The following is a 22,882-nucleotide window of genomic DNA, read 5'->3' as shown; positions in this document are numbered from 1 at the left end:
GTCAATGAGAGCACATTCACCTCACTAACTAGGAAATGAAACAAGTTACTAAGAGAAAATATGAAACCGCCTGCACAGTAAAATCCAGCAGCCTATCTAAATGGATTTATTGGTTGCCAATCCAAGGAGTCTTTCTCTTCACTTTTCCCCTTGGCATAATCAGGTAACAGGCAGCATGAGCTCTGCAAGAACCTGGGTAGGTCTTGATTTGTTGGAGTGAATTCAAGTACTTGCATTCCCCTTACCAGTGACAAGTCTGGCCAATGAGACCTAAGGACTTCTAGGAGTAGTTTTCTTTTTCTTTTTATAAAATGATATTTTTTTATTTATTTATTTTATTTATTTTTGGCTACTTTGGGTCTTTGTTGCAGCAAACAAGCTTTCTCTAGTTGCGGCAAGTGGGGGCTACTCTTCGTTGCAGAGCATGGGCTCTAGGCGTGCAGGCTCAGTAGTTGTGGCACACAGGCCCAGGTGCTCCACGGCATGTGGGATCTTCCCGGAGCAGGGCTCGAACCTGTGTTCCCTGCATTGGCAGGCGATTCTTAACCACTGTGCCACCAGGGAAGCCCCTAGGAGTAGTTTGCTTGCAAGAAGGTTAACAGGAAGCAGGTCCCTTTTCCCAACACCGGGTACTGTTATACAAAACTAAGATAATCATACATTAGCCATACTATAATCCTGGAAGGGGAAGCCAAGAGAAATGCCAAGCTACTGCCATTACATCATTGGGCCACTAGAGCAGCCAACCCACAGCTGCCTTACCGAGGAACTCCCTGTTAGGGGAGATAATAAATATCCATTGTTTAAGTCACTTTCGCTTGGTCTTCTTTTTTTTTAACATCTTTATTGGAGTATAATTGCTTTACGGTCTTCTTTTATACATAGCCCAAAGCACTATAAAATTGCTTCTACACTGAGGAACCGCCTTCCAAATAGTTCATTCAAATGACATGAATTTAGTACAGAGCCCCCCAGCGGCCTGGAAATAAGGTCACAGTCATTCTAAAACCCACTACAACAGACGGCAATATCAGCTATACTACAAGGCAGTTCCTGCATTTACTGTTCTTCCAACAGCACTAACAAGATTGATACGAATCAACAATAAGCAGGGAATGAGATAGATACACTTATTAAAAATCTTTCAATAACTTAGTTTGATACATGAACCACAGATCTTGTTTCCTCTTTTATCCTTCTTGGATAATTTTTTTTTTAATTTAGTGTTATAATCAGTAACAAAGAAACCTTTTTCTCTTATCTGTTGGCTGCAGTAATTTAGTTTCATTAAATTCCCTCAGATTTGTCAGCTATACATTCAGCATACTTTATTTCATTTATCTTTTTTAATTTAGGGAGGGGGTAGTTTAGGCTCTCAATGATGGATGCAATCAATTATAAGTCCATCATTAGAACTGCTTTCAGAGATGGTCTGTCAGCGAATCAGTCACATAACCCCTTCCAGATTTTTGCAAGCAAAACACTGTACAACAGTCTTCTCCAAAATGTCACTTAGAGTGAAAGATCTTAATTCATGAGTCACATAATATATAAAACTTATCTTCCAATTTAGAGGGCGATTCAGCAGGCCAGTCTCTGACTTCAATCTGACCTCAAAAAAGAAGTTTGCAAGTGTGTTAGAGATGTCAAGAGATGGGGCCCAGCATGAAATGGGGAGCAGGAGGGATAGAAATGGAAGGAAGGAAAAGGTGAAGCCTGTGAGGGCTACAGGATACGCTCCAGGCCACACACTGGGAACCCCAAGACTTGAAGGAAGGCCTTTACCACGCCAGATTCTGTGTCCTCCTCTGTCAACTGCTAAGCCTACACCAGACTACCTCCAAGCTTACTTTCAGGTAGAAAATACCACACAAGCATTTGACTAATAAAGTAAGTCAGAGTAGAGAACTTAGGGGGAATTTGGCTTCAAAGAGAGAGCTACCAATACTACTTGCAGTATTTGCCTACAGGGTGGCTAAGCATATCACCCTGTTGTTTCTGTGATATATAACTTTGCTCTTTAAATCTGAAACCTTCCAGGCTGTTAATCTAAAGTAAAGCACAGTCAGAAAATGCCTTCAATTTATCAAGTGTCCCAAAGGGAAGAGTTCCCAGATATTGAACTATTATTCCCCTCTTTCACAGCCAATGGCCACAGACTTTTCAAAGCTACACTGGATCAGTTTGCCATCTTTATGATGTTTTGCATGATTTCCTCCCCACCACCGTTTGTGGGAGGAAACATGCCAAGCATTTCACATTGTTTACATTAACTAGTAGAATTACCATCAAGGAAGATGTCAGGCTGAGAGAGAGGACACCTTCTCGGGCATCAGTGGTCCCTGTAACACATTACCATGGCATTAGAAATGACTTAGAAAACACAAAGGGTTACTAAAATGAAGATGAGAAAGATGGGCCTATAGGGGGTTTTAGCTCCTATTTTCATTTTCAGAGAAAATATTTATATAAGGAAATAGCCTGTGCCATGTTTGCCCCACATCTGAAATTCATCCTCTTGATGTAAACTGGGCTGAATGACATTTTGCCTTTAGTCAAATATACTTACATAGGAGAACTCTGAGAGGACAAAACCATTAAAGTTTTTTTTTTTTAATTAGAGAAAAGGAAGGCAGCGATAATAGCCACTAATATCTAGAGGCTGCACATTTTATAGAAAGTATGTTTAATCCTCAGAACAGCCCACTGGAGTGGGTCCTGTGGTTATCCTGCCTCTCCCTTTTTTTTTTTTATAAATTTATTTATTTTTGGCCGTGTTGGGTTTTCGTTGCTGCACGCGGCTTTCTCTAGTTGTGGCGAGAGGGGGCTACTCTTTGTTGCAGTGTGCAGCTTCTCATTGCTGTGGCTCCTCTTGCTGCAGAGCATAGGCTCTAGGCGCTCGGGCTTCAGTAGTTGTGGCATGCGGGCTCAGCAGTTGTGGCTCGAGGGCTCTAGAGCTCAGGCTCAGTAGTTGTGGCACACGGGCTTAGTTGCTCCACGGCATGTGGGATCTTCCCAGATCAGGGCTCGAACCCGTGTCCCCTGCATTGGCAGGCAGATTCTTAACCACTGCACCACCAGAGAAGTCCCCTCCCTCTCCCTTTTTATAGGAGAGGCATGAGATTTGACCTCCCACTTCACTCCTCCATACTGTCAAGAAATGCGAAGTCTGAGACTTTATCCTACTTAGAAGCTAACAAGTTAGCCTGCCACAGTTTCACGGATGCTAGGGGAAGTCACAAAACTCCCGGGTGGGTCAGAAGCTCAGGACTTTATTAGTCATAGCACAGCAAGTAACACGAGCATCAGCATATTTGTAGCAGGCCCCCTGCCCCCAAGTCCCATGGGCGTTGGAAGGATGGGCCCAAATGGATGCCTACACATGCTGAGTTGCTGGAGAGGAACCCTGAGCTTAAACATGCCTGCTTAAAGGCAGTAAACATGCCTGCCCTTTGCTCTGGAAAGGTTTTCTCTATTTTCCAAACATGTCAAACAAACATCCTTGACAGTCTAAAACAAAGGGCACCCGTACTTTGCTCACAAGAACTTCAGAAACACAAACTTCCCAAGGAGAATCGTCTCCCAACAAAAATGAAACCTAATTCATTGGGTTCCTCCGGGGACTGCATGGTGTCAAGCAATAGTAGACCATAAATGAAGATTCATTTCCAACCTGTTTTCTTTTCTGCAAAGTGAGACCAGAAATACAATGCCTCCCACAATAAATATCTGCACAATGAATGAATGATAGACCATAAAAGCAGACTGACTCTAGGGAGAAAGTTCCCACACATGCTACCAAAACGCAGCAAAATTCAGTGTAGGATTATCCTACTTTAAGCAAGTCACTTGACCTGAACTGAGAGCAGGGTAGAAGAGAACGTCTGTCGTCTAGCTCACCCCGCCAGCCAGGTCAGGAACTTCTCCTCGGCCTTCTAAGCCTCTGTGCAAGGGAAACCTCACTGGCCCACAAAGCCATTCACTGCAATTTTGAACTGCTCTACTTGTTACAAGGTCTTTCATTAACATAAAGCAAAATCAGCCTCTTTGTAATTTCTACCCATTGATCCTAGTTCCACCTTTTTCAGCAACATAAAATAAGTCTATTCCCTCTTTCATAAAGTCTCTCTTTAAATGGTCAAGGACTCTCAATAGTTTTTTTCTCACCTTCAGCACCTCCAATTTCTTCATCTGTTTCTCCCACAACATGGCAGCCCACCAGCCTTGTTACTTTCTTCTGAAGTTCCCTTGAAAATGGGTAACACTCACATAGGACTTACTACATTAATCTAAGTGGTTTATATATAATAATTTATTCCAGACAACACCTGTGGAGTAGGTGCCATTGTCCCCCCTCTTCTTACAAATGAAGACTGAGTTGTGCGTTTGAAGCACAGAACTTTTAAGTAACAGAGCCAGGCCTCAGACCTGGAGAGTCTGGTTCTTAAAAGGTTCCCTATCCTGCCTCAAGATGTGGTACTCAGAACTGACACAACATACTTCTAATAGGGTGTGACCATCCAGACAGAAAGAGGTTTTATATCCCATAATATAGGCACTCTATTTCTAATCATGTAACCTAAAACTACACAGTATTCTTTTGAAAATGTTGAGTCCAAAAATGATCCAAGATCCCTTTGACAGACAATCTAGCTCTCACTCACCCTCTACTTGGGAGATTTTAAAACTAAATGCACAAATTTACATGCATTCCTGTGTCCCACATTTTGGGAAAAGAAGGTCAAAAGTGAGGCACAGGATATAAGTTACTGAATGTCTATTATACACCAAACAATGCATGAGTTATTTTGTACACATAATTTAAGGTGACTCTCAAAATGGTCTGGTGAGATAGTATCACCACCTTTTTACAGATCAAGATTCAAAGGAACAGTGAGGTAAAGTTGCACACAGCTAACATCAAAAATGAAATTAAAGCTGAGTATACTTGACGCCAAAACCCATGCCCTTTCCACTATACATGCTGTGAAACCGCCTTTCCCGCCTTCAGCTCCCGAGCTGCAGGACTGCAGCCTAATCAAGCTACAGCCCACATGTCAAGAGAGGAGTGAACAGCTAGAGATGTCAACAGAGCACCTGGCGGCTTCTTCAGTAGTAACAGTCTTGAATCTGGACAAGAAGGTTTAAAAAGCATGAGCTAAAAGAAGACATGGAGCAGAGGAGAAACTATTTGAAGTTGCCATCCCAAGATGCCTTCAAGTTACTGAACCATTCTTTAGAGCTTTCCATTCCTATCTCAAAATCATTATGCTTTACAAACTATTGCCAAGTTCATGGATGCACATAAAAGCGTAGATTCCAGTTAAGCTGGACACAGACGTCTCTGGATCACTAAGAATTTTTCACTAACACAGCTCTGGCATTTGCATGATGAATGACATCACTAACCATGACTAATTAATCCCAGGAAGGAATTTATTTACCCAGTGGACTAAAAGGACCACGGTACCCATGCTACGCTATTGTTAACAACACCTCGTAGGAACACGTCCCTTAAATGGTTCTAGTGAATTTACAACCACCAGCTCCAAGAAAGCCCTATAAACAAGCATAAAAACCCAGGGGAAATACCTGCAGGTCTAAACTGAAATTTGTCAGTTTCCTTTTTGACACCAGCTTCTGTATTTCAGTGTAGCCGGTCAAGTGTTTTGAAAGGAAAATAACTAGTCACTGATAACTGGCTCCTTCTATGGAACAATTTTGCTTTCACTTTGGACTTAATAGAGTAATGGAGTCCAGACAGGAGAAAGTACACAAAAGTCGATATTACTCTTTAAAAAAGACAAAAGCAAGATCAAATAAAAGAAAAAGCACACCTATGAAAACAGGGTTAGTCCCCCAAAGGTAACCTATCACTCAAGAGAAACAATAACCTCCAGTCAAAGGCAGAATACGATGAAAAAAACAAATCTAGAATACTACCATTAGGAATACAGCAGAAGTGTCTTGCTTCTGACCAAATAATGTCAAACATGAGGCGTCTGCAACTTTCAAGCTCTTTGACCTTGGGCAAGTCAGTTAACATGTCTGGGCCTGTTTCTTTCCTTGTCAAACAGACAAGGTAAGAGAACCTGCCTCACCAGGTTATCGTGAGGATTGGAGAAGTGTGTGAATGTGCTCTGTAAGATATAAGATGCCCTCAATGCGGGGCTGACACGTTATTAGGAACAAAATCAATCATTTGTGAATCACAACATTGTTAGCCCAAGTCCCCTAAAGCCTCCCCCAGTGGAAAATTCCTGAGGATGTTTACGAACTGAGATCAGACCTTTTCTCTATATTCTTATGGTGCCTGGTACATTAAGAGCTTAGATAAAGCTAAATAATGAGCAGCAGCAAGATGCAGGACCTGAAGAGGTCATGGAGGGCAGTCACCTGCCTTAAGGAACAACTGCAACTAGACTATCTCACACAAATAAATGTCAGTTCAAAAATCTATAGGAAAGGACAAGCAATAGCTACATTGACCCTCTTTCGTCCATTTAGTCATTGAACAAATAGTTACGACACACCTACAACTTAGCAGGCATAGCTGTAAGTGGCTAGAGACACAGCTGTGAATATAAACCAATCCCTCCCTCATGAAGCTCACACCCTGGTCTAGTGGGGGAAGCAGGCATACAACACATGGAGGCCGGGAGAGTGAGGGAGCAGCTATGGAAAAACGAAGGCAGGGTAGGGGGAAGGGAGACTCTTTTACACAAGAAGGCCAGGAATGGTTTCTCAGATCAAGATGCCATTTGAACAGAGCTTTCTAGAAAGCCGGAGAGAGCAGGAGGGGTACGGCTGGCACTACCCGGGTAAACTGATCCCAGAGACAAGAGAAGACACACAGGCCCTGAAGTAGGACATGTCTGGCCTGTTCAAGGAAAAAGGAATGGTCAAGAAGTCAATGTGGCTTTAGAGAAGGGAGGACGGATGACAATGATAGGAGACAAGGTCAGAGAGGAAGCCGGGAGCCACATCAGGACAGCTTTGCGGGCTTCTACTCTAAAAGTGTTCTCTGAAGTCACCTGGGAGTTAGCACCAAAGAAAAGAATAACAGCTTTCAACCAACAGTTAATGGCGAATAATGAGTAACAATATTTACTTTCAAGTTTCATTTCAATTCTATCCCAGTTCTTTCCAAAAAAGATCTGAGATGGTTTGTATATACAAGAATGTGGACAATACAAATAAGAGGAACTAGTTGAAGACAAGCAGGACAACAATGCCATATAAATGTAAAACACAGGTACACAGGTCATACGGACAAACGTAGCATGTATGAAATGAGCCCCCAATTTAACTTTGGGGCTCCTAGTAGCCGATGCAAAAAGAGAACCCTAGCCAATTATATATAATTCCCATTCTCAAAAAGACAGATTCCAGTTGCTCTAAGCAAGCAAACTTTAAACTAATACTAAATTCTAAAAACAAAAAAAAAACTTTCACTTAAAACAAGAAGACATGGACTTCCCTGGTGGCACAGCAGTTAAGAATCCACCTGCCAATGCAGGGGACACAGGTTCAAGCCCTGGTCCGGGAAGATCCCACATGCCACGGAGCAACTAAGCCCGTGCACCACAACTACTGAGCCTACGCTCTAGAGCCTGAGAGCCACAACTACTGAAGCCCTCGTGCCACAACTACTGAGGCCTGTGTGCCTAGAGCCTGCACTCCACAATAAGAAGCCACCACAGTGAGAAGCCCACACACCACAACGAAGAGTAGCCCCCACATGCAGCAACTAGAGAAAGCCTGCGTGCAGCAACGAAGACCCAACACAGCCCAAAATAAAAAAAAAAATTTTTAAATAAAAATAAAACAAGACATTACACAATATAGTGATCAATGTCCTCAACAACCTTCTAAAAACAAAGTAATGAATTTTACACGGCCATTTCTTATAAGTCCCTTCAAGAACGTAACATTAAAACACAACTCGGACCTAAGAGATTTTCAAAGACTCTGAATATAGTCCAAAGTATTAAGCTTTCCAATGATTTTAATCTAAGAATAGAATTTAGGGAATTTAAAGGACTAAACGGAACAAATCATGTTTCATTAACTTCCTCCTCTGAGCAAGCCTTTTGATAGTTCAAGCTGACCAGACAGAAATTCTCTGAAGAGCGTCCACAGTACAAGTATTCGGTATTGGAGGGCTAATAGAGGACTGTTAAACATTGTAAGACAGAAAAGCATGTAGTAAGACTGACAACAAGTGTGAAAAATTAGCCTGACCAGGGCTCTTGCCTGAGCCTCAAGATTGCCAGGCTGTCACTCTGGAAGCATTTTAGGGTATTTCAACAAGTAAGAGTGCCCAGAGTACCATATGTTATGGACTGAATTGTGACACACACACCACCTACCACCACAAAATTCATATGTTGAATCCCTAATCCCCAACGTGACTGTATTTGGAGGCAGGGCCTAGAAGAGAGGTAATAAAGATTAAGTGAGGGGCTTCCCTGGTGGCGCAGTGGTTGAGAGTCCGCCTGCCGATGCAGGGGACACGGATTCGTGCCCTGGTCCGGGAAGATCCCACGTGCTGCGGAGCGGCTGGGCCCGTGAGCCATGGCCGCTGAGCCTGCGCATCCGGAGCCTGTGCTCCGCAACGGGAGAGGCCACAACAGTGAGAGGCCCGTGTACCGCAAAAAAAAAAAAAAAATTAAGTGAGGTCATACAGGCAGGGCGTTAATGCGATGGAACTGGTGTCCTTCTAAAAAGAGGAAGAGACACGAGAGCCCTCTCCCTCCCCACACACTCAGAGGAAGGGCCATCTGAGGACACACGAGAAGATGGCCATCTACCAGCCAAGAAGAGAGGCCTCACCAGACACCAACCCTGATGGTACAAGACCGTGATCTTAGACTTCTAGCCTCCAAAACTGTGAGAAAATTTGTTGTTTAAGTCACCCAGTCTATGGTATTTTGTTATGGCAGCCTGAGCAGACTAATACACCACCCTATAAAACACAGGAGGTGTTATTCTGGTTGGGTAAAATCTCAAGGCAGATGTTACCAGTAATCCCCCCCTTAACCTCAGCAACACAGATTCTTCCCCAAGAAGAGTTACCTGCCTGATAGAGTCTCAGATAACTAATTAACCTGCTATAAGAAATATTTAACATAATACACCTGAATTTTGGTGACACCTGCAGAATAATCAGCATTAAGTCAGGCTTTCTGAAAACAGTTAATATGCTTAATTGTCTTCTAAGGGCATTCCTTGTTAGCATCCAGTGACCTCTCCTCCAGGAATGATAAAGATTAAACAATTAATGGAAATCACTTCAAGCAACTCAGAGAAACTAATTACAAGTAAGGCTCCACATATCCAGAAATCACTTACCAGGAAGCTACAGCTCTATAGATCAAAATCTACAGTAAGAATCAAATCTCCTCAGTGATCCCCAATCTGGGAAGTACTCAAAGTGGGCCCCTTAGCAGATAAACTAGATGTCACTGAGCCCCTGCACTTTTTACTCATCAAGCACCTGAATCCCTCAATCAGTACCACCTTCTCTCTTTTTCGGACAATTCTTGTGAATTTTTTAAATTGCATAATGGAAAAAGCAGGAGTCATCTTTACAACATATTCTAACATATTATCATAAGGCCCAAACTGAGTATTTTTAAACTCTCAACAAATATTCAAGGGTTAACTAGTTTCTGAACCTCACTCCAAGTAGGACGAAAATGAACAATTAACTTACTGATCTTTCTAGAACATAGTATTTCTTTTTGTTATTGATCCCAACACAAGAAAAAAAGAGTCTAGAGCTGACATGATTCTTGAAAACGTGAATTCTATTTTCTTTTCCAAACTGCTTTTAACTAGAAGATATTAGATTACACTATTAGATCCGCTTAGCCGTTATTTCAGTGTGAGTCAGATTTTCTTTTCTTCGAAAATATGTAACAGCCATCCTAAGAAGTGCCTGACAGTAACAATATACCTATTATGTCAGGAGGGACACTAAATACAGTTCTGAGTAGTGTGAAAGTACAAACTGAAAAGGAGGAAAAGAGTTTACTACGACTATGAACCCTAACCAAACAAGTTGAGAGTGGTCTTCAAAGCCTATTAAATGAAGCAGACCCCTTTGTATAAGAAGAATAGTCTACAAAGGCTTCCAATGAACTATAAAAACTCATAATTCTGAGTTTTGTAAAAAAAAAAAATTACACATTAAATATATGAGATGTGTATCACTATATAATCACATAAGATATGGCTTCACTCAAAGCATAACCAAATCTACACTACACTTTTAAATCAGATTTTATTATATTCAATTAGACATCGCAATTGCTTGTTTCTGAATTATGTCTTATTAGATCCCACAAAACACAAGATAATCCCATCCCAACTGATAGTGAATCCCATCCCAACTGATAGTGATTCATAATGACAAGTCCCTCTGAAAAAGTTTTCTGCTGCATAAAAACAACATCCCCTAATTCACTACAAAGAGATTCACTTAATATCAAGTGACAGTAAACAATTTCTGCTTTAAAGTCAATTGAAAATTTCACTGGCATCTTCCTTCAGACAGTGCTTAGGGCCAATTACTACACCTGACACATGCAGTTTTTTTATATTTCAATTAACTCGGTTATATAAAACACTTGTGGGGACCAAAAGTATAAATCTTGTAGCCAACAGAGAAGGCCATTACCAAAATTAAGTAAAATCACCTCTACCAAAAGCATACAACAGTCTAGGGTTGACAAAGTCAACTTAAAATCTCCCCCACCCTTACCGAACCAAACCCTACCTCTCTTTCACTCCCATTTTAAGCCCCATGTCCTTAAAGCACCGTTTTCAGTCATCTCATTTTTCACCTCCTGGGGAATGTTTGTTACTACAACGCATTACAGCATTCGACCATTTTAAACATGTATGCTATTCCCTAATGAGAAGTTTCTAGTGAGTGCCTCAGAAACAGTGTTTTATAAGATATTAATAGACATTATGTGGTAATAGGCTATTTTGGAAATTCTGGGTTACACAAATTGAAGGTTTCCTAACAACAGTCATTTTCAGGAGACTTTAATATGTTAATGTACAAGCTACCTCTGGGCAGGAGGTTGTCTGGGTAGGAGCGGGGTGGATAGAAGAGGAATATATTATGCAGCATTTCTGCAATTTATTAACCTACAGAACCTTGTCATTCCCACCACCTTCCCTCTCCCCAGCATATACATATATTATAAACATACATACACATGTGAAATTTTTATGGAAATTTTCAAACACAAAAATTAAGAGACTCATTGAATAAACCCACCTTCAACAATTATCAACACATTCCCATCTTGTTTCATCTATACTCTCACTGACTCCAATCTTCTTATTTTGCAGCAAATCCCAGAAGTGATATCATGTTTACTGGTATGTATTTCAGTATTTATCTGTTAAGAAGAGTACTTTTTTTTTTTTTTTTTTAATGCGGTACGCAGGCCTCTCACAGTTGTGGCCTCTCCCATTGCAGAGCACAGGCTCTGGACGCGCAGGCTCAGCGGCCATGGCTCACGGGCCCAGCCACTCGGCGGCATGTAGAATCTTCCCGGACCAGGGCACAAACCCGTGTCCGCTGCATCGGCAGGCGGACTCAACCACCGCGCCACCAGGGAAGCCCAAGAAGAGTACTTTTTAAAAAGAAAAATGGCCATACCATTATCTCAGCTAAAAACAAGCTAACAATGCTACTTGGTTTCTTGTATTTTCCCAAATTATGTCCTAAGGGCTATTCAAACTAACATTTATTAGACTCACCTGAGGCTCTTGTTAAACAGCAGATTCAGGTTAGGTGGTTCAGGTGGCGCCTAAGAGTCCGCATTTCTAACAAGCTCTCAACTGACATTTTGAGTACAAAATAATGTCTCCCGTAATATTCAGCACAAAAAGGCACCAAGTTGCCAACAGAAAAACACCTGAATTACATGCCACGGTATTTTTTGCAAAGGCTTTATATAAAAGTCTATGTTTAAAAGAATAAATGAAAGTCAGAAAAGTTTCTAAGGATCTTGAAATACTTATTTTTCTTACAATGTCAAATGATACACGAGAATTTTCCCTTATAACTTCCTGTTAAATGGTGAGTCTCAGTGTTTTTCAAGGTGAAAACCACAAAGGACTGGCTACCATAAAGACCAAGGTCATAACTCATTTCATAGCTTGAAAGCAGTTAACAAAAACGTATGGAGCAGCAGAGTATAAGACAATAGGGTAGGGCTTCCCTGGTGGCGCACTGGTTAAGAATCCGCCTGCCCAAAAAAAAAAAAAAAAAAAAAGAATCCGCCTGCCAATGCAGGAGACAGGGGTTTGAGCCCTGGTCCAGGAAGATCCCACATGCCGCAGAGCAACTAAGCCCGTGCACCACAACTACTGAGCCTGTGCCCTAGAGCCTTGGAGCCACAGCTACTGAAGCCCGCACGCCTACAGCCCGTGCTCCGCAACAACAGAAGCCACCGCAATGAGAAGCCCGTGCACAGCAATGAAGACCCAACACAGCCATAAATAAATAAATAAAGACAATAGGTGGCTTCCCTGGTGGCGCAGTGGTTGAGAGTCAGCCTGCCGATGCAGGGGACACGGGTTCGTGCCCGGTCCGGGAGGATCCCACATGCCGCGGAGCGGCTGGGCCCGTGAGCCATGGCCGCTGAGCCCTGCAGGTCCGGAGCCTGTGCTCCGCAACGGGAGAGGCCACGGCAGTAAGAGGCCCGCGTACCACAAAAAACAAACAAACAAAGACAATAGGGAAGCAGAGCTCACCACTGCAAACTGCAAAAGGCCAGCACAGGTTGCAAGCGTCCCAATGCAAACAAAAACAAAACCACCACCAACAGAAAGAGTCTAAGTACTATGTCACCCAAAGAAAACCCATTTACCAGCCACACTAGACCTCAATAAACAATACCATCACAGGTATTAAATAAAAAGAACTACATTTTTTAAAATAAGTACATAAACAGATGCAAACTAGTTCCTAGGCATTTCTAAGAGTTCTGGAGGAAAAGTTCCTGAAAAAGTACTATACGAAATGAACTGTTTCATTAAATACTCTGTAAAATACTGCAAAATCAGAAAGACCATCAGCGCTGAGATACCTAGCTCACCTTCGCGCCACAACTTCATTTAGCACATCTGGTTACCTTATTCTTCCTCTCTGAGCATAGGCAACCCAAAATTTGACCCATGACGATTAATATCCTGAGATATTTTTTAAAATATGAAGCACTGATAGACTTCTACTGCTGGAACGGATTAAATAACAGGAAATAGATTTACCCTCCCATCTGAAACAACAAACAGAACGGGTTTCAAAACCTTGGACATGAAAGCTGTTCGAATTTGCAGAGCAGAGTCCCGGAGAGGAGAGAGCTACCCAAAGCACCCTGGCAATCTGTGGAGGAGCTCCCTGGAGTCTTCCCCTGAGCATGCGTGGTAGAAAACTACTCAAGGCCACAAAAAGAACCACCTGAAAGCACTGCGAGAACAATTATCTGAAATCACACACAGCCCGAGTGAAAAACCTCATCACTCACAGAGCACTGGGTGGAGTACTCAGAAGGATTTTGCCATAGTACTGAGACAAAATGGCCCTAAACTAATGTTGCTCTGCTCCCAATTAGCAAAATTTAAAACAGGACCTTAAAGGGCCACACTGTTTCCAAGTAACAGCCACATCCCAGAACAATGCTCAAGAATATTTATAGGAAAACAAAGATATCCAATATCAGTACCCAACAAGGTAAAATTCACAAAATCTAGCATCCAAAGTGGCAAGGCACACGGGGGCGGGGGGCAGGGGAGGGGGAATTAATCAACCAAAACTAACCCCAAAATGGCAACAGATGATAAAATTAGCAAAGAACATTTAAACAGTTATAACACCTGTATTCCATGTTAAAGAAGCTATAGGAAAGACTGAAGATATTTTTTTAAATACCCAAATCAAACTTCTTAGAGAGCAAAACCACAATCTAATAAAAATTACATTACATGGAATTAACAGCAGATTAGGAATTGCAGAAAAGATTAGTGAACTTTAACACACAGCAACAGAAACTATACCAAAAAATAAAAACTCACCAAGAAAAAAAAACCAAAAAAATCAAAGGGGGCGGGGGGAGAACATCAGCGTTCAGTGAGCTGTGGGACAACTTGAAGTGTCTTAAACTACTTAAAGGTAAATCTGACAAACAATACGTGGACTTACACATTGAAATCTACAAAAAAATTGCTAAGAGGAGTTAAGTGGAGAGAGATACCCTGTTCATGGATCAGAAAACTCATATTGTTAAGACGTCAATTATCCCATATTAATCAGGACATTCAATGCAATCCCAACCAACATCCCAGCGGGTTTTATTCTAGAAATTGATTAGCTAATTCTAAAACTGATATGGAAATGCAAAGGACCTAGAATGGCCAAAAAAACTTTGAAAAAGTAGAACAGAGTTGGAAAGCTTACACTATCTGTCTCCAAGACTTATAAAAGCAGTAATCAAGACTGTGTAGAACTGTCATTAAGATAAACAGACGAATGGAACACACTAGAGAGTCAAGAAATATTGATAGCTCCACACTGGCCACCTGATTTTTGACAGAGGTGCCAAAGAAATTCAGTGAAAAAAGAAGTCTTTTAAACAAATGGTGTTGGAACCACAGGATATCCTTACAAAAAAACTGAACTGGAAAAAAATTGACAGGGATGCTGGAAGTGTTCTCTATCTTGACACGAGTACTGGTTACACAGGCAAAAATTCATTAAGCCATATACTTAATATGTGTGCACTTTACTATATGTATGTATACCTTAAAAACGGAGACATTAAGTTATCGTGTTAAGTTTAGCACACAGAGTAAGATCCCATATTTATCTTTTAAAATATTTCTATCTATCCATCCAATATCTCATACAGAGAGAGACACACACACAGAGAGAGATCTAAAATTAGGCTCACCTAATATCAATGATGGTAACTTATGGAGGATAAAGTTTGGAAAAATATTTTTTACTTTCATCTTCACATTTTTCTGCATTTCCATTGTTTGAATACTTTATAATGAGTATGTACTATTTTTATAATAATGCAATGATTTTTAAAAGCTGAAAGCAAAGTTATTAACGACGGTTAATTCTGGGTGAATATGAGTAACTTATATTTCCTTCTCTGTAACTTTCTACCACTTTAAAAATATTCATACAAGGATATTTATATTCTTTTGTTACGCTAAAAATAGTGTTAACTTTGTTATAATTACAACCGTTAAGCCCTGTAGGTACCTGGACAGGATCCACACAAAAACCTTAAAAACAAAAACAGTATTTTGGGAAACAGGATTTTTGGACAATGTTTCTCTCTGATGACATTTTTTTAACAAGTCTATGTGATACGATTTTTATAAAGGAAAATGGGAAAAGTTACAATGACAAGTGTGCATAGAAAAAGAACGAAAAGCATAGAATGTTGGTGAAGATCTCACATATATCCAACAATGGAGAAAAGATAATCTTTTCAACAAATGGTGTGAGAACAACTGGACAGTCACCAAAATAAAAATCAATCTAGACAGAGATCCTACAGCCTTCACAAAAATTAATTCAAAATGAGTATGAGACCTAAATATCAAACACCTAGAAGTTAGCATAGGAGAAAATTGAGATGACCTCGGGTACAGCAATGACTTTTTAGCTACACACCATCCGTGAAAGAAACAAGTGATAAGCTGGATTTTACTAAGATTAAAAACTTCTGCTCGGGACAAGACGAATTCTCTGCCTAGAGAATAAGAAGAAAAGCCACAGACCAGGAAAAAATATTTTCAAATCACATATATCCACATACATGCAACAACACTGTCTAAATGACAGTGGGGTAAACACTTCCCTCTTAATCATGCAGTAGAGGAGAGTTAACAGAGACAATCATCAAAAATACTCGGTTTCTGGCAAGAGCACGGGAAAACAGGTACTCTAATACACCACTTGTGGGGATGTCAATTACCGTCTTTCTGGAGGACATTTTGGCTCTGTCAAAACACAAAATGCACATATACTCTAAATCAGCTATTCTCTTGCCACTGCCATGGACTTACACCATGGATATACTGCCCAATGTACAAGAATGCTCATTGCAACATATTTTTAACAGAACAAAAAATAAAACCAAAGTATGTGTTAAAAAGTGGGGGGGTATGGGCCACCAATTAAATAGACTATGGTGTATCCATGTGACAGAATACTACCTAGACACTAAAAACAATGAATAAGATCAACGTGTGCTGCTAGAAAAGATCTCCAAGATAAAGAAAAACAAATGAACAAAGGTTCAAAAGTGCACATAGTATGATCCCATTTGTTTAAAGCACATAGAATATATAATTTTTATGAATATTCCTTAAGTGCATATAAACTCATAAACAATATTAGATATTAATACATTAAAGAATATATATTATTTTGTTTAAAGATTATACATTCACACATACTTAAATACAGTCTTATATTTCCCTCAGGACACTTAAAAGGGGTATGTTTCATGAGGGAGACGAACAGGGGGGAAAGTCTACTTTTTATTTTGTACCTCTTGAAATATCTGACTTTTCTAAATATGTAACTAATTTTTAAAAATTATGCATATAATTTTAGAAAATCACATATATAATTTTTTAATGGCAACGAGGGTTATCTAGGCAAAGAGACCATGGTCCCTTCAGTTTGCTTGTTTATAGTCTTTTTATCTTTAATAAATGTTTTACATTTTATGTCTGTTCATATTTTACATGTTTCTTATACACACATAAGCACAGATATATTTAAATCTAGCTTCTTTAGCTGAGTCTCAAATTATCAAAGAATTACCATCTTAAGTCAGCTATACAAGGTTTCTTAGTTACAAAGAGAACATTCTGTCAACTGGCATCAAACATTCTAGTCAACATAGCAAGGATATTTCTGACGGAAAATTATATCCTGGTTGCTATCTGGCAAACTTACTCAAATCAACTTTCTAACCAGAGAAGCTGGGGCTCCTGGAAAGGAGGAAATGAACATTTGGGTGCCTTCTCTGTGCCAAACTGTGAGGCACTTTTACATACTCTTATTTAATTTTTTGAAAACCCAGAGCACATTGTATGATTATCCCATTTTACAAATGACAAACTAAGACACAGGGGTTTTTAAGTAATGAGTCCAAGGTCACTTTACATGGATAATACAGTAAGGCTCTACTACCTATACCGAACCTCCCACTGAAGACTCTGACAACATTTATCTATAAGAAATGGCTTGGAAAAAACCTGATCGTTATCACCCCAAATTAAAACTATATACCTCAAAGCCTTTAAGAAATTTCAATGCTAAAAATTACACGAGGTTAGAAACTTAGACATGGGTTCCCAAGGTATCAATTCTGTGCGTTTAGCAAAAAATGGGAATTCTTTTGCCCCTTACATCCATATATGCTTCCAGATGCCCCAGGGCTTCCAGAAAGTTTATACGTGTTTAGTTTCCAGATATACCAACAGTAATTTTCAAACAGTACTGCATCACTAGAGTCAAGACTCCCCAGGGTACAAAGAGAGCTGGAAATCCTAAAAACCATTATGAGACAGGCTCAGATGGAGAGGAGTTAGTGCTCCTCTCCATCAACACTAATCCCCTGATGACTCCGAGGACTCCGAGGACTCTGCTCTGAACAGTGACCACACTCCCTTCCTGCCACAGTCTGTGGCATGGACCTCAAAGCTGTTTGTTCAAAGTTCTGATCAAAACGTGGACTCCTTCATCAAAGTTTACTTTGAATTAAATACAGAGCTGACCAAAATACTCTGAGGAGGAAGGGGATTTAACAGGTGTCTACCATAAAGGATTTACCAAGTTTTTGAAACTCCAACTTCTGTGAAGACATAAAAGTTGATGACCATGTGAGCCTTTAACTGCCTTCAAACCTCCTTGACATCTGTGAGCGGAGTCTGTCCACAAAAGCTCCGCTCCGAGGTTTCAATGAGGTCTCCTCAAGTCACAGCCCAAGTCTGTCTTCCAAATTAAACCAGCTATTAAAGGCCAACTCATAAAGAGAAGAGAGTCACATGTAATTGGGAAGTAAATCACCTAACAGTAAGTGGTAGACACATTTCCCAATTAAAAACCTGACAAGACCTCACAAAAATAAAATAACATCTCCAAAATGCCATCTTGCTTGTTTCCTATTTAGAAGGGCTGCCTGCCCCAACTTCACACCAAACAAAAGGTTGGGGTGGGGGGTGAATCAACAGAAAAGTAGGAAAATGCTGTGTGGGTACCTTGTGTGTCCAAATAGTACATCGGCAGGTAATTAGGACTCTGTCCACCCAATTAGTTCCATTTTAAAGGGCCAGGGGCAAAACTTAAAACCAAAAGCTGTGGTTAGCAGCAGCCTCCAAAAGACGCAGTCCCAAACACCATGCATCCCCTCATCAAAGCACGGCATCACAGCAGAACCTCTTCTGCAAAACCCCATAGTCCACCCTTTGAAACAGCTGACCCTCCTGAAATATTTTTATTCAGTATTTTATAAATGGTTAAGAATTTCATTTATGAGTCTCAAGGCACTTAAATAACCCATCCACCAAATGTAACACTTCCATTACAATTACACTATACTTCTTTAAATCATTTTGACTTTTAAATGCTTTAAAGTGGACTATCCGTCTAACAAATTAATCACTTAACTATTTGGTACCATGGCTGCAAATAGTGATGAGATTTGGTTATTCCCCATATATACTCCTACCCTGTCCTCAGGTCAAACCCTTATCCACCTATTGTCTTTTTTCCATTTAAAAGATGCTTGTAAAAATAAATGCTGTTTATTGCTAATAGGATGAATATGAAAATATAGTGTTATGCTAATACATAATGTAGTACAGAAATGACACCTGTTACGTATCAGAACGGAATTGAAGGAGAATTTTTAACATTCACTATTCAAAAAGGAAAAACAACTGCTCGTTGATAGAAAAAGATAAAGCTAAACTATTCAAACTTTTCAAAGGACAGTGGACTCTATCACTAACAAGTAATTTATTTTGTGACAAAATGACAGGTCCAAGGAAACACGGAAGAGAACTGGCACGTACCAGATACATCTTCAGGGATGCTCAGATTTTATAAACATGAGCCTAAAATGGTTTTCCTTTTTGAGGCTTGTTGCCAAAGCAACCAGGAAAGCTACAGTCTTTGACAGAGAATTTGAAGTAGAGGTTAAGGATAAGAGGTAATCATGAATACAATGTTGCAAGACGGGTAACACAAAGAATACAAATTGAACAGACAGACAAAGCAGCAACTTCAGAGTCAGAACAATTTACTAACAAGAGATATGCATCCTCCGTTCTTTTTATTTTCATTTTATTGAAATGGGTTTGAAACGGTTCTCCACCCTTATAATTTATTTCACTTAAAGAAAAAAAACCTCTAAAAGGTCGACCACTCCTACTCCCACCATATATAGTCTGGGAAAATGATATGCATAGAGGATAACGTGAAATTTGTTTTGTTTTGTTTTTTAAAGACTAGATCGGGATAGGAAGGCAGAACAAAAATCAAACACGGATGTGTGCTTTCAAACCCACAGCCCTTCTACCAGCTCACTACAGGCTCTTGTATTTGAGGCTGTGGCCATTCACAGGTGGTTGGAGGTGTCCAACGTGTGAGAACACAGTCTGCAACTCGTGACAGGAGTCTCCGGACTTCGGGGCCTGACACCCAGAAGCCCAGGGAACAAGATGCCTTCCACAATGAGCGGTGCTGAAAGCAATCAATCAGTAAATGTATGAATAAGTGAACACACCTGGCTTTCTCCACCAAGTCCCAAACAGTGTGCTTTTAGGGCCCCGGGACCCTAATGCGAAGCTCTGGCCCTAAATTAGGAAAACACTGCGAGGCCGGGCTCCTCCCTCTAGCCCAACCCCAGAGAAAAAGGCAGAACTGTGGGGGCCCTTGGGAGGGGCTGAGGGGAGGCAAGGAGGGAAGGGAGGGGTCAGCAGGGTAGAACCCAGCTAACCCTTCTCCCTTCCAAAGCGGAGGTCGAACCGCTGCCCCCGTCCCCTGACCCTGCCTCCCTCACCTGATCACAGAGATGAGCAGCCCCGAGGGGTCTTTGCTTTTGCTGACTGTGCTTCTGTATTTCCCACCAGCTCCTTCTGCCGCCATCTTGGTACAAGGTGGAGAGCGGCTGAGCCAGAAAGAACAGAGGGTAAACTCTGTAATTGACCTCTGGAGAGTGCACCAATGGGAGAAGAAAAGTCCAGAGTCACGGAACTGGATAATCCAATCGGTAAAGGAAGGAGGCGGGACTGAAGCAGCAAGTTTCGAGGGCCGACGCGCGCTCTAAGCATTCTGGGTACTGTAGTTTTCTTCCGCGTTTCCTGGGCGCGCAGAAAAACTGATCTAGTTGCGACTTGATGAAATCTCCTAATGTCTTCATTTATATTTATTCTGATCGTGGGTTTTTTCCCAGTTTCCTTGTTTTTAGAATTTTATTACTTTTTAAATCAAATTTATCTGACATTGCCAAAGTGCTTATGTGGGGTGTGTATTTAAGTAGGGTCGGTGCTTGACGTCTATATACAAAGTTTTTACTTTAAACACAGGTGGTTAAGAAAAATCCAATAAAATGCGAAAATGAATAGACACAGAAATGCTTTTCTTTAGTATTCTCTAAAACTAAATGTTTATACATTCGTTTAATGCGTGAGTTCGATTATTTTGACATTTCCAGGTAATCCTAAAAAACATGCAAGCAGGAACACACAAATGGATACTGATAAAGAAAAGACAGAAAAACCGAAAAGCAACACTGACCAGATTGCAGATTCCTTTTCTTCCCAAGCTAAATAAAATATAGTTGGTAATGATGCACAGTTGTGCTTTATTAATATTTTTACTGTTAAGTTTTCATATGTCCTGCATTCAACTCTACTGGCTTAGTCACTAATTCAGCAGATGAACTAAAAAAACGATCAGAGTAAGAATAGAAAGTGCATAAATCGAGGAACAAGAAGAAAAATAAATATTGAAAAGGAGGGAAGGCAGTGAGTGATCTCCTTAGTAGAGGTAGAGATTAAAGAACTTCAGAGACGGATAGAAAGCAGACTCAGAGGTCCTGGAGTTACGAAATAGCAAGCACAGAGAATGTCCACTGCTTTGATTAGGCAGATATAAGCTGGTAGAGGTTCACAGTGATTTTTTTTAAATAAGTTGGAAATATATTTTTTTTTCTTTTAGTGTTTCTTGCCTTTGGCCCGATAATTCCAGTTCTAGGGACTTTGATCCTAAAGAAACAGAGATACAGAAAAAATACTGAAAATTTTAAAACAGAAGTATTAAATAAATTATGGAATGTCCACAAGAGGATAGATATATTATAACATATAGCCATTGGAAATCACAATTTTAGTGAGTTTTAATGAAGAGAAGATGTTCATGATGTAAGTGCAAAAAGCAGGCTATAAAATTAAAGAACTTATATATATATATATATATATAGAGAGAGAGAGAGAGAGAGAGAGAGAGAGAGAGAGAGAGAAAGAGAGAGAGGGGGGTAATTGGGCATAGTGGCTAAGGATGCAGGCAGTAGGGAAAAAAACACATGATCACCTCAGTTGATACAGAAAAAGCTTTTGACAGAATCCAACAACCTTTTCATGATGAAACACTCAGAAAACTAGAAATAGAAGGGAATTTATTCAATGTGATAAAGGATGTTTATTAAAAACCCACAGCTAATACTCAATGGTGAAAAACTGAAAGCTTTCCAGCTATGATCAGGTACAAGACAATGATGTCCATTTTGCCACTTGTACTCAACAAAGATCTGGAAATTCTAGCCAGAACAATTAGGCAAAAAAAAAAAAAGAATGAAAGGCATTCAAATTAGAAAGGAAGAAGTAAAACCATCTCTATTTGTAGACAACATGGTTGTACATATGGAAATCCTAAAGAAATTTTTAAAAACTATTAGAGCTAATAAATGAATTCAGCAAGGTTGCAGGACACAATAGCAAGGCAAAAATATCAATAGTGCTTTTAGACACTAGCAATAAACAATCCAAACAGGAAATTAACAAAACAATTCAATTTACAATAGCATCAAAAAGGATAAAATACTTAGGAATAAGTTTAACCAAGGAGGTGAAAGACTTATACACTGAAAACTACAAAACTTTGCTGAAAGAAATTAAAGAAGGCCTAAATAAATGGAAAGACATCCTGTGTTCATGGACTGGAAGACTTAATATCATTAAGATGTCAATACTCCCTAAAGCTATCTACAGATGCAATGCAATCCTTACGAAAATTTCAACGGTCTTTTTGCAGAATTAGAAAAACTGGTCCTAAAATTTATATGGTATTGCAAGGAATCCCACATAGCCAAAACAATCTTGAAAAAAATAGCAAGTTTGGAGGACACAGACTTCTTGACTTCAGAACTTACCAAAAAGCTACAGTAATCAAAAGTGTGGTACTTGCAAAAACATAAGCACATAGATAAATGGAATACAATTGTAAGTCCAGAAATAAACCCATACATCTATAATCAACTGACTTTCTACAAGGGTGCCAATATTATTCAATGGGAGAAGAATAGTCCCTCCAACAAGTGATGCTAGAAAAGCTGGATATCCACTTGCAAAAGAATGAAGTTGGACACTGTCTTAGTCCATCCACAGATTGGGTAGCTTATAAACAACAGAAATTTATTTCTCACAGTTCTGAATCTTAGGAAGTCCAAGATCAAGGTGTCATCATGGTTGTTTCATGGGGAATGCCCTCTTCCTAGTGCTTAGCCAGCACCTTCTCGTTGGGCCCTCACATGGTGGA

The 22,882-nt window shown here is 40.1% G+C and overlaps 1 protein-coding gene across 2 annotated transcripts in view; it reads right to left on the bottom strand.

Annotated features, from left to right (window-relative positions):
- The window catches only part of EXOC4 (exocyst complex component 4), an 804,198-nt gene extending 783,913 nt beyond the window's left edge, over positions 1–20,285 (bottom strand). Inside the window, exon 1 of one of the 2 annotated variants that reach the window (XM_067747055.1) lies at positions 20,127–20,285. In XM_067747055.1, the coding sequence (XP_067603156.1) occupies positions 20,127–20,212 (86 nt within the window). In that variant the 5' untranslated portion in view covers positions 20,213–20,285. Of the gene's footprint in view, positions 1–2,286; positions 2,309–20,126 lie in introns of those variants that run through there. The other variant, XM_067747056.1, reaches the window with a different exon arrangement.
- Positions 20,286–22,882: the final 2,597 nt, after the last annotated feature.

The sequence above is a fragment of the Pseudorca crassidens genome, chromosome 8 (genome assembly GCF_039906515.1).
Source record: "Pseudorca crassidens isolate mPseCra1 chromosome 8, mPseCra1.hap1, whole genome shotgun sequence".
Lineage (NCBI taxonomy): Eukaryota > Metazoa > Chordata > Mammalia > Artiodactyla > Delphinidae > Pseudorca > Pseudorca crassidens.
The sequence above is the reverse complement of the archived record's forward strand: the minus strand, read 5'-3'. Positions and strand labels throughout refer to the sequence as shown.